This window comes from Bos javanicus, chromosome 17, assembly GCF_032452875.1.
Source record: "Bos javanicus breed banteng chromosome 17, ARS-OSU_banteng_1.0, whole genome shotgun sequence".
Taxonomy (NCBI): domain Eukaryota; kingdom Metazoa; phylum Chordata; class Mammalia; order Artiodactyla; family Bovidae; genus Bos; species Bos javanicus.
Genome location: NC_083884.1, coordinates 9,050,495 through 9,063,873, shown reverse-complemented (window position 1 = coordinate 9,063,873; position 13,379 = coordinate 9,050,495). Strand labels below are relative to the sequence as shown.

At 41.0% G+C, this 13,379-nt stretch overlaps 1 protein-coding gene across 3 annotated transcripts in view; it reads right to left on the bottom strand.

The window, feature by feature from the left end:
- Positions 1 to 3,425: 3,425 nt before the first annotated feature.
- Positions 3,426 to 13,379, bottom strand: part of IQCM (IQ motif containing M) — a 486,441-nt gene continuing 476,487 nt past the window's right edge. The window contains exon 13 of one of the 3 annotated variants that reach the window (XM_061384029.1): positions 3,426 to 4,130. In XM_061384029.1, the coding sequence (XP_061240013.1) occupies positions 4,027 to 4,130 (104 nt within the window). In that variant the 3' untranslated portion in view covers positions 3,426 to 4,026. The remainder of the gene's footprint in view (positions 4,131 to 13,379) is intronic. The other 2 variants (XM_061384028.1, XM_061384030.1) reach the window with 2 other exon arrangements.

Below are 13,379 nucleotides of genomic sequence, written 5' to 3'. Positions count from 1 at the left end.
CAGGCTACAGTCCATGGGGTTGCAAAGAGTCAAATACAATGAACGACTAACACTCTGCTCTCCTGAGCTTAAGCCCTGCTGCCTTTCAAAGCCAGACTTTTAAAGGTGCAGGACCCTGGGATGGGGAACCTGATGTGGGGCTTAGACCCTTGCCAGTTCCTTGGAGAGGAACTCCTCAGTTATGTTATCCCGCCAGCAGTAGGTCATCATGCTAAGGGTCTGGTCCCAAGTAGACCATGTCTACACCCCTCATACTCATTTCACTGTGGCCCCCTCTTTATATCTTTAGATGTGGAAAATCATTTCTACTATTCTTCAGATCATTCTCAGAGATGGCTGTTCTATATTTAGCTGGAGTTCACTTTCCACTTTCATGCATTGGAGAGGGAAATGGCAATCCACTCCAGTGTTCTTGCCTGGAGAATCTCAGGGATGGGGGTGCCTGGTGGGCTGCCATCTATGGGGTCACACAGAGTCGGACATGGCTGAAGCAACTTAGCACATAGTGCTACTGGAGAAGGTAAGCTCAAGATCTTCCAAAGCTGCCATCTTGATCCATACTCCTTATAATATTTTAAACTAGAATGATGACAATTCAAGTGAAAGCATTTGAAATTTTTCCTGTTCCCTAAAATAATGAGGAATGCAATTTCCTTCCATGTCCCAAAATGGCATATTCTCTTTTTTGATAAAACTAAACTGCATTTCCCAGTCCCAGTGCATTTAGATGGAACCAGTTAACAAATTCTCTCCAATAGAGATAAGTAATATGTTCCAAGCTCAGATTGAAGCAGTTAAGAAAAGGGTATGCCTTCTCCACACTCTCTTTTTTATCTGCTGCCTGGCTGTGAAGATTGCAGGTGAAGCCCTAAATAATGTCAAAGCTATTAAGATGGAAAAAACCCGAATGTTTAAAATAATGCATGGGGCAGTACCTGCTGGCTTATGTTGAATTATGAAGTGAGCAAAAAAGAAGTCATTATTTTAAACTAATGGGATTAGGAGAATTGTTTCTCAAAGTTATTAACCTACCCAGAATCATATACTTCTTTCAACATAATATGGGCTTCTCTGGGGCTCAGTGGTACAGAACTTGCCTGCTAAGCAGGAGACTCCGGTTCAATCCCTAGGTCAGGAAGATCCCCTAGAGGAGAAAATGGCAACCCAATATTCTTGCCTGGAGAATCCCATGGACAGAGGAACCTCATGGGCTACAGTCCATGGAGTCACAGAGTCAGACATGACTGAGCATGCACGCATGTGCACACATTCCAAAATTCACTTTTGTGTGAAAGTATACTGCAAACTCTAAAGCATTTTGCAAATTTAATATATCTTTGTTATAACAACATTAATACAAAGTTACATAGAATTCAGTATTTCAATTGTGTGTTCTAGAATGGAGGCTGAGAAAAGGAACGAGTCCACAAGGAATAATTCCCTTAAATCTGAGTTTTCTGAAAGGTAGTCCATGTTTCAGGGTCATGGAAGTTTGGCTTTCAACTATTCTGATAGCTGCATTTACTTAGAAAAATACAGATTTATAAGAAAAGGTAAGACATAAGACAAAGATCATTTAAGAGCTGTAAGAAACCTAAATCTTGACCTTCTGTTGTTTCTGCTTTCTTTTCTTAATGCACTTTTATTTAATTTGGCTTAGCTATTTTAAAGATTGTATTACTCTAGTCAGAAGCAGTGTTTTAGAACTCAGCTGGGTCACAGGAACTTTCTCACCACTCCATTCTAATTTGCAGTTTTGCTATAATAAAAGCCCTAAATATATTGCTACTGTCTAGACGTTTTATCTGAAACAAGTGTCCTTCGTAGTCTCAGAGGACTTTTCTATTTTATTTCCAGTAAATCAAAGTCTGTGAAGAGCTTCAGTTCTTATTAAGACATACCCTTCACAGTCCAGTAATCGCCAACAGTGGCAAGCCATTGACAGTTCATTTACATATAAGTGATGACTTCCATCAGGTAGTTGGCTCAAAAACACAGTGGACATTTAGAGCATATCCTATATTTCTTGTTCTTTGATGAGCACCAAATGCCAATTTTTATATAGAAATTGACTATTGAAAAGTGAAGGCTCCTTTTCACTGACCTTACACTGTCTTCTAAACTCTGGAGTGACACGTCAGTGAACTTAATGTAGGATCACACCTCTACAAGGCATTTAGGAGCCCTACTTCAGTTAGCTAAAAATCAAGGAGTCAAATGTAGAAAACATGAGACAAGAACAATCACACTTTTTTAAAGGAAAAATAAATTTCTTCGGCATCTTGCTCCCAATTGTCATCATCATAGCTTAGTTTTCATATTTTATGTTAATAGGCAGTTGTGATATTGTTTTTATATTGTTTTCTCCTATAAATATATTTGTCATTTGAAATAGTGGCATTCATTACATAGCACTCATTAGGATATCTTATGTTTTAGTTTGTAAGTGCCTTTCTAATGAAAGAATATAATTATTCTATGCTTTTGCTCTCAATTTTTTGGAATACTGGAGGCAGAAATCTAGCCAACTTTTACCTTAATAACGCTATAAAAAGGAGCAGGCTGATGATCTGTTACCATGCTTGGACTCAACTTGTGTGAGTATTTAACTGTATATTTTCCAGCTATTTTTCAGTATTGAAGTAAAATGTTTCTCTTTAAAATGAAGCTTTCTCAATTATTAGCAGGGATAACACAGATCATCTAATTTCACAGATAAGCTAACCTCTCTATTTTGGCTACAGCACTCATTTCTCCCCAATCAGACGTCTTACTGTTAACATTTTCTAATTAGAGTATCAGCGTGTGTTTTTGTCCATCTTGGTTCTGGTTTTAGTGGGACCCCGACTTTACATGATTCTTGTAATTAGCTTTTCTGAAGATTTCACTCTAGTAATTTCCATATTTACAGCAAACGCCATTGCATGAAGTAGTCTGAGGGATTTTTTTTTTTTAACAAAACCTAAGTGTCTATGGAGAAGGAAATGGCAACCCACTCCAGTGTTTTTGCCTGGAGAATCCCAGGGATGGGGGAGCCTGGTGGCTGCTGTCTATGGGGTCACACAGAGTCGGACACGACTGAAGTGACTTAGCAGCAAGTGTCTATTATAGAGGTAACAGACTAGGGTGAGGACTGGGAAAATGGACCGCCTGTCACGCAGTCCCTGCCTCTTTCTTCATGCCAAGTCACTGTGCTGTGCGTAGATTATGTTCTGCTAGGTTCACACCTTCACCTATTTCTCCAATCTCATTCACAGATGAAAGGAGGAACAGAGGGACGAGGGAAGGAATGATGGATAGATGGATGGATGATGGACAGATTGATACATTTAAATTCAAGATTCTTAAGGGACTGGTGTCAGCCACTGTGCCTCAGATCTTTTCCAAATTAAGGCAGGGAACTCAGGAATACTACACATTAACTCTCAGTTGTTCACTTTCAAATGAGCAATAAGATAGGGGAAGCATAATAGGATGACTACACTAATAAAATAATATATTTTAAAACACACTTTGAGAAATCATTTCCAAAAATGGAAACAAATGTTTAATGGTGCACTGGGACGACCCAGAGGGATGGTATGGGGAGGGGGGAGGGAGGAGGGTTCAGGATGGGGAACACATGTATACCTGTGGCGGATTCATTTCAATATTTGGGAAAACTAATACAATATTGTAAAGTTTAAAAATAAAATAAAAAGAATTTTAACTTTTTTACAGCATTTATTGGTCCTGGAACAAACCAAATTTGAGTCCAATGAAAGGAATACTTGATACTATGTGATTTCTACTCCATTATGATTAAGCAGATGTTATTTATAAAAAAGATCCAATTAACGGTTCATCTGAAGACGTTTAGTAAGTATAGACCGTCTTGTGGAAGTTCTTCTTTGGATGTTCAAAGATACTTGTCCTTTTTTCCAGTTGATACAGAATTAATCCATGGCCAATGCTAATCTATATCTTTGGGGAGATAGGTTCAACTCTTAAGGTAACAAAATTGTTTTGAAAACACTATCTTACTTCTCATGATGAATACCGTTGTCTCATTTTCCTTTCTCTTATAGATGCGGCCACCAGCTTTCCAACAATCCGGATGTTAGCTCTTTTGAGTACTGGATGCCCACTTACTGTCAGACAAAATATATAATTACATTAATGAATTTTAAATTCTATAACGGAATGTACCATGCTTTTGAAATCATCAAATGTTATAGAAAATCAGTTATGGTGGTGCTGAAACAGATTTGACTTTGGCACATTTCCTTCGGGTGTATTCATTACATTATATATCCTGACATGAACTTCAGCAAGAATGACATTGAACCAAAAGGTTGAGAGAAAGGATGGCAGAATCTGGACCCCACCAATATACAGCATAATGAACTAAGTTGGATGCAACATATGTTTGGCCATAAGAACAGCAACAGTGAAAACTTTTGCTTTACAATGAAATCAGTTCTGACACTGATATTCAAATCAATACAAAGCATTCTTTGTAGAGACGGCTTATACTTGATTCATCTTTATGAATGAAATGCATTCAAATAAGAAACAAAAGGGACTTCCCTGGTGGACCAGTAGTTAAGAATCTACCTCCTAGAGCAGGGGACATGGGTTCCATCCCTGGTCAGGGAACTAAGATCCCACATGCCGTGGGGTAACTAAGCCCACACACTGCAACCACTGAGCCCACACACCTCAGCTAGAGAACCCTGAACTGCAACAAAGACCCAGTGCAGTCAAAGATTTTTTTTTTAGAAAAAGAAATAAAGCCACAGATTTACTGCAGACACCATTACCCACAGGACTAACTTACAGACGTGGTAGTCTATTTGGCCCTGCGAGAACTATTGTTGTTCTTAAATGAAAACATAAACAACTACCCAAAAGAACATTTAAAGTTATGAGAAGAACACTCCTCATTACTAAAAGAAAATAAACGATGATGTGCTGTTAAGCCAAAAGCAGAGCATTGTTGTTTTCATGCTTATCTATATTGCCATTAGATAAAGAACAAGGCTTATAATAACAAAACTAAATTAGACTACAGAGTATTCATAAAACAATTAGTAACAGTAATTTTCATTGCAGGTGTGATCACAGGAAAAGGCCATCACCAACCAGTGTCCTAATATAATAGTTGGGCTTTCCTGGTGGCTCAGAAGGTAAAGAATCTGCCTGCAATGTGGGAGACCTGGGTTCAGTCCCAGGTTGCGAAGATCCCCTGGAGGAGGGCATGGCAACCCACTCCAGTATTCTTGCCTGGAGAATCCCCATGGATAGAGGAGCCTGGTGGGCTACAGTCCACGGGGTCACAAAGAGTCAGACACGACTGAGTGACTAAGCACAGCAAAATATAGTAGTTATACAAGATAAGTGAGTTAGTTCTAAAGATGAGCTCTCAAAATACAATGATTTCCTATGGAAAATTTTTAATAATATGCAATACTAAGCATACATTTCAATAAGCAGAAAATAGCTGAAATACAGGATTATTCAAAGCAGGTAAAATAGAAGAGAAGGTAAATATAATGGTCGAAGCTCTTGTTCTTATACATTTGTGAGTGAATCAAAATTTAATACTCAATCTTAGCTTCATTTTTTTTTTGAAATAGGGATAACATACATCTTGTCTGATTGCTAAAAGGATTCAAAAACATGTATCAAGAGATACATATACAACAGAATGAAGTCAGACAGAGAAACAAATACCTATATTAGTGCATATGTGTGGAATATGAAAGTATTGGTATAGATCATCTTATTTACAAAGTAGAACTAGAGACACAGACACAGAAAACCAAGGGGGAAGGCGACATGGGGTGAATTGGGAGATGGGGATTGACACATATGCACTGTTGATACTATGTATAAAATAGATAGCCAATGAGAACCAAAAGTAGAGCTCAGGGACCTCTACCCAACTCTCTGTGGTGACCAAAATGGGAAGTAAATCCAGAAAGAGGAGAGGGGATATGTGTATGCTGTGCTGTGCTAAGTCTCTTCAGTCACGTCCAACTCTTTGCAACCCTGTAGACTGCAATGGCCTGGAGCATCCCATGGATGGAGGAGCCTGGTGGGCTGGAGTCCATGGGATCGCTGAGGGTCGGACACGACTGAGCGACTTCACTTTCACTTTTCACTTTCATGCATTGGAGAAGGAAATGGCAACCCACTCCAGTGTTCTTGCCTGGAGAATCCCAGGGACGGGGGCGCCTGGTGGGCTGCCGTCTATGGGGTCACACAGAGTTAGACGCGACTGAAGAGACTGAGCAGCAGACTGTAGCCTGCCAGGCTCCTCTGTCCATGGAGTTCTCCAGGCAAGAATACTGGAGTGGGTTGCCATGCCCTCCTCCAGCAGATCTTCCTGACCTAGGGATCGAACTCATGGCCCCTGCAGCTCCTGCATTGCAGGCAGGTTCTTTACTGCTGAGCCACCGGAGAAGCCAGGATATGTGTATACGTAGAGCTGATTCACTTTGCCATGTTTACAATGTGGCTAAAACAACATTGTAAAGCAACTACACTCCAATAATCTTTTTTTAGAAAAGAGACTTATTTACAACAATAATGTATTAATATTGACTCATCAGTTATAACAAATGTACCACACTAAGGTGTTAATAACAGGGACCAGGAGGAGGGAGTTGCAAGTGAGAGAGTTTAAGGGAACACTCTATATTCTCCACTACTGGTTCCATAAACCTAAAATCCCTCAAACATAGAAAGCCTATTAGTTAAAAATGTGTCTGAAAATTCATAAGTATTCAAAATATAGTTGCTGAATTATTATTTATACTGAAATTATAATATAGGTAGGCTTTATAAAGAAAACCCACTAACAATTGCATGAGATAATAAAAAAGGTGTATCAATTGGTCTCTGCCCCCAGTTCCTGGCACAAAGCTCCTAAAACACAATTTCCTAAGTGATATCAGTGCTGGGAGCACCTTTGGTTCTACTGAGGTGACTGGGTGGGTTCCTGGAAAGGTGCTGGTCACCAGCCATGATTAGAAGCTTAGAACTTTTAGTCTCCCCACCAACACTTCTCCAGGGAGAGACAAGGGCTGGAAATGGAATTAATGGTCCATCACGCCCATGTGATGTTCTTCCCTGGTGGCTCACAGGGTAACGAATCTGCCTGCAGTGCAGGAGACCTGGGTTCGATCCCTGGGTCAGGAAGATCCCCTGCAGAAAGGAATAGCAACCCACTTCAGTATTCTTGCCTGAAGAATCCCAGGGATAGACGAGCCTGGCGGGCTACAGTCCATGGGGGTTGCAAAGTGTCCCATAAGACTGAGTGACTAACACTCTCACACCTATGTGATAAAGCCTCTGTAAAAATCCCAATAATGTGGGGTTCAGAAAACTTCCAGGTGGATGAAAACATCCTCAGACTTGGAGGGTGATGCCATAAGGACAGAAGTAGGGGGCTCTCCCAGATCTCACCCTCCTGATCTCTCCCACTGGCTGTTCTTGGGTATCTTTTATCCCATCCTTCAATAAAATAGTAAATGTAAGGAAGTGTTTCCCTGAGTTCTGTGAGCTGCTTTAACAATTTAATAAAACCTGAGGAGGGGGTCATGAGAATCTCTGATTTGTAGCCAAGTTGAGCACAAGTTGTGGGTACCTTGATGATCTACCACTTTATAAAGAATATTTCTCTATTTGGCTGCCCCGGGTATGAGTTGCAGCATGCAAGATCTTCACTGTTGCACATGTGATCTTTAGTTGCAGGATGCAGACTCTTAGGTGTGGTGTGTGAGATCTAACACCTTGCCAGGGATAGAATCAAGCCCCCTTGCATTAGCACCAGGGAAGTCCTGAAACCTACTATCGATTGGCATCTAAAATGGGAGATTGTCTCCTGGGATGGAGCCCTGAGCCTAGGGGGTCTGATTGGGAGTTGACACTCTCTCCAGGTAGACTCTACCAGAACTGAATAAGACTGTAGGACTCCTAGCTGGTGGCAGAGAATTGCTTGTTGACATGGGGGAAAAAAAATCCCACACATTGAAATTGCCTACCAGAATCTTAGTTGCTGACCTGAAGTGGGACTGGGAGCAGAATCCTAAATTGCATAATTTGTTATTTCATAAATATTTCAACTAAATAAAGGATCATCCATATTAGGGAGGATAAAAATGTGAGTATACATGATATATTTTTAATCATTCAAAGTAAATATTCTTGACCTTCATTTTTCTTATATGGTGAGACAGATTCAGAAAATAATTGTTTTGATTAAAACTACTCAAATCTTGAATAAAATATTAAATATATTTTAAGCTGTATTGCTGAATTGGCAGATAAGGAAGAAAATAAAGGCCAAAAAAAAAAAAAAGTAAAATGAGTAACCTTAGTGGATATTTGGGCTTCCTGGGCAGTGCTGGTAAATCTAGCTAAAGAACCTGCCAGTGCAGGTAAACATAAGAGACTCGGGTTTGATCCCTGGGTCGGGAAGACCCCCTGGAGGAGGGCACGACAACCCACTCCAGTGTTCTTGCCTGAAGAATCCCATGGACAGAGGAGCCTGGGGGGCTACAGTCGATAGGGTCATGCAGAGTTGGACAGACTGAAGCAATTTAGCATGCACCCCAGTGGATATTGTCAAAGTGCTAAAGCCAGTTTACTTCTGGTGTTGTTCTGAGGTCTTCTGCTGAGCCTTGGATGTCTGAAAAGGAAATTAGAAAGAAGAAACAAAGAAAGATGAGCACCAAAGAATTGATGTTTTTGGACTGTGTAGAAGAATGCTCTTGAGAGTCCCTCGGACTGAAAGAAGATCAAACCAGTCCATCCTAAAGGAAAACAGTCTTGAACATCATTGGAAGGATTGATGCTGAAGCTGAAACTTCAATCCTTTGGCCACCTGATATGAAGAGCTGACTCATTTGAAAAGACCCTGATTCTGGGAAAGATTGAAGGCAGGAGGTGAAGGGGATGACAGAGAATGAGATGGTTGGATGGCATCACCAATTTGATGGACATGAGTTTGAGCAATCTCTGGGAACTGGTGAAGGAAAGAGAAGCCTGGCATGCTGCAGTCCATGGGGTAGCAAAAAGTCAGACACGACTGAATGACTGAACTGAACTGGATGTCTGAGCTACAGCTTTGTGAGGGGAAAAGCATCAAGAGGCAAAGCATAGAGTTCACTCAAAATGGGGAGCCCAGCAGGAGACCACAATTGAAGGCATGGGCCCAGAGGGTTACATGATCAAAGTAAGTGGGATAATACCAAAAAAAAAAAAAAAGAGAGAGAGAGTTAGAGAGAGAGAGGAGGGAAGGAAAGGGAAGAGAAGAAAAGAGAAGAGAAAATTTCAAAGAAGGGGAGCAAGGAAACTTTCCCTTTTTCCTGAGGCAGGGTAGATGGAGCAGAGCCTCAAAGCTGCCATTGGTTTGATGCCCCAGTTCATGTCACCTGTGTGGTCCAAATACCTTAAATAAATTTAGAGTTTGCTGGGTACCAAGGACAAATAAAAAACTTCTCTAGATGAAAACAACTTCAACCAAGAACTTTAAACTATGTCATAGAACCTTCAAGCAAAGGACTCAACTCCCTGGGCCTGGATTTCCTTATATAGAAAGCAGAGATGGTAACTGTACCTACTCTCTAGGATAGTAGTGAGAGTAAGTGAGATGCCAGAAGGAAAACACCTGGCCCACAGGAGGTGCTCAGTAATTAGGCCATCCTGTTTCTTTTTTTGGCTCTGTGAAGTCTTCTTCAGAGATGTTCACCTGTTGTATGACAAGAACTCATTTCAGGAACATTTGTAATTTTTTTTATACCTTCTGGAAATCTCTTTTATTAACACTTAAACTTGGTCCTCAATAAAAGCACTGATCAATCTTGTCCAAGAAAAATAATATGTCATAGAAACATTTTATAAACCCCTATATGCTATAATTCATTTTAAATAGAAGAGCCGGTTACAAAGCAGTATCATGTAGATTCCAGGTTTTTGCTTTTGTTTTAAAGTTATACACATAGGAAACCATGTACAGTATTAAATACCAAAATATTCACAGTGGATGGAATTATAATTTAGCTTTAGTCTTGCTGCTTATCTATATTTTAAACAGAATATATTATTTATATAAAATAACAATATTAGACATTGTCAAGTTTCTAGATTGGAATATGGGAAAGGAAATGGCAACCCACTCCAGTATTCTTGCCTAGAGAATCCTGTGGACAGCGGAGCCTGGTGGGCTGCTGTCCATAGGGTTGCAGAGTCAGACACGACTGAAGTGACTTAGAATGCATGCATGCATTGGGGAAGGAAATGGCAACCCACTCCAGTGTTGTTGCCTGGAAAATCCTGTGGACAGAGGAGCCTGGTGGGCTGCTGTCCATAGGGTTGCAGAGTCAGACACGACTGAGGCGACTTAGCATTCATGCATGCATTGGAGAAGGAAATGGCAACCCACTCCAGTGTTCTTGCCTGGAGAATCCTAGGGACAGAGGAGCCTGGTGGGCTGCTGTCTATGAGGTCACACACAGTTGGACACTGAAGCAACTTAGCAGCAGCAGCAGCAGCAGATCGGAATATACGGTAAAAGTCACTTTTACTATAAATAATGAATAAGTAATCAGAAGTTAGATCTTTGCTGATATTCAATAATATGAATAAATGACTTCAACTTGAGAAAATAATCCAATAAAAACAGACAACATGCTTAATACTCATTTAATAGGCTGTCTTTTCAGAAAACAGAAACTAGATTTTCCCCAAAGGCTCAAAGTAAGCTTTTGCCCTCTGTTTTCTTTGAAACCACCTCTATGTTTTTATGTTCACAAGTCTGTTTTATGATTTTTCATGCCATTTCTCTGACCCAGTCAAGGTTATATATTATTCTACATTATTGGCTACTTTTGTCAGTGTTTCAAAATGAATGTTTGTAGAGCAACTTGGAAAGAAAACAAACATAGATTGTGTTGGAAAATAAAACACACATTTAGGGCACTGAGGATCTATTTAGTCCTATCCGTTTGGGTTCATGCTAAGTATTAGGAGGTGGTGTAAAAGGCATGAGATGAGCCCTTTCTGGGCTTTCATTTCCTAATCCAGAAAGAAAACAAAAAAACAGCTATTATTATGCTACTCATAGACATTTAGTATAAAAAATGAAAGTATCTACCTAACATAATATAATGGCCCTGCCCACCAGAAAATTATCATAGTCAATACAAAGCAAAAATACAGTCTGGGAGTATAACTGCTCTATAACCCTGTGTTTCTGCTACACAGGGAGGTGAATCAGCTATACACATACACACATCCCCTCCGTCTCGAGCTCCCCTTCCACCCTCCATCCCATTCCTGCAGATCCTCACAGAGCACGGAGCTGAGAGCACAGGGCATCAGTGCTCTGAGATTGAGGGAACCAGGGTATGAAAGCCAGGAGAGGGGCTTTTCTCTTCAGCAGGCTGGCCTAGGCCCACGTGGGACCAGCACAGCGTGGCCTGGACAGGCACTGGTGGCCACAGCAGCAGCAGGACGCCCCCATCAGCCTTCCTGAACTTCAGCGTGGCAGCAGCACATGGCACTGCCAGGGGCTGGGGCAGGGACGGGGGGTAGTCCATGCTGTGGCCCAGAGGGGAGCACAAGGGAGACATCTTAGGAGAACTGCTAGAAATAGCTTCCGTTATGGGGTTGCTTTCAAAGAGGCCAGAGGCTGCCCAACAGTAGGTCGAAAATTCTACAGGCCACTATTTGGGGACTATATATGTATCTGCATGCATGCTGCATGCTAAGTTACTTCAATTGTGTCCGACTCTCTGCGACCCTATGGACTGTAGCCCACCAGGCTCCTCTGCCCATGGGATTCTCCAGGCGGGAATCCTGGAGTGGGTTGCCGTGCCCTCCTCATGTATGTATCTACATATACATATATGTGTATGTCATGTATACACATATATCTGGCTGTCTGACCGAAGGACGCCTAAGGTCAACCGCATACATGTGTATACATAGTTGGATATTGTTTTGAAATATCCAAGTTGGACAGAGGAGCCTGGCAGGTACAGTCCCTAGGGTTGCAAAGAGTCAGACACGCCTGAGAGACTTAGCTCACATGCACGCACCAATAGCTTCCTTGAGGGTGACTAAAAGTAATCACCTCATTTCTGATGAGTATCAATCTTGAAATAGTGAAAAAATTATACAAACTAACAAATATTCTATTCTTGAGTTTTTAAGCAATCAGCTCTCTTATTAGTTATCTGTAAAGAGAAATGGAAAACATATAGCTATTTAATAAACATAGCCATTTAAAATGAGGTGAATAATTTTGTGACATTCCAGATACGTGTTACCCTCAGGCAGAAAAATCCTAGAACAAAAAAACACCATTGCATTTCAAGAAGGAGGTTTTAAGCAATAGCAATATTTTCTAAAGGAGGACTTCTACTTGGAAGAGTATGGCTTTGCTCAGAAAGGGCAGCATTGGGGGGATTCAAGAAACTGGAATCTGAAGCACTTGGCACGTGGAGCCATATGGTAAGGAAAAATGTGTGATTACATGAGAATGCTTTCCAACTTAGAGACGTGAGCTAACAGACTGGTGGGGGAATGAAAGAGGAAATATCCATGAACTCTTGAGATGGGGCCAGACACCCTCACTCTTGTATTTTGCCCTAGGGGAAGAGAAAATGGGAACCCTCAATGGTAGAAAACATGAATAGGTGGTGGAAAAATCTGGGAGTAAAGGGCTTTTTTTTTGAAGGGGTCAGCAAATCACTTAGAAGACATCATGGGGCCAATATGGCGCCAGAGCAGTGGCTGTGGGCAGTGCCTCGGTGATGGCTCTGCAGCCTGATGTGCTGTGAAGACAGCTACTGAGAGCTGGAGCATCCCAAGGGGATACAGGAATTCTGGGCAGGCTGTCTGACTGAAGGATGTCTAATGTCAGGACAGGGAGCAAACAGAATATATGAACTTAACTGCTGAGGCCGTGGCAGATATGAATACCGGGGCCAGTGTATGGTTCCTGAGGTCCAGGTGGTGAGATTCACACCACCAGTGGCCAGCAAGGAGGAAAGATCACATTGAGGATGTCTCTCAAGATGAAAGGAAGAGAGAGAGCAGGCTTGTTATAAATGGGCTCCTGACACAAAGTAAGAATAAATGATAAAATTAGATGGCATAATATAAACAATGAATAGCATAAAAACAGAAATGATAGAAAAAGAGCTTACAGAACATTGACATGAAAGAAATCAGTCTGGGAAATATTTCTAATTTTAATCAGACTGATTAATTTCAATCAGTCTGGGAAATATTTAGCAGGGAAATATTTTCCATGTGAAAGACTTGACTCTGTATACTATGCAATCAGGAAATACAGGTTTCACCAAAAATCATGTCAACTCCTT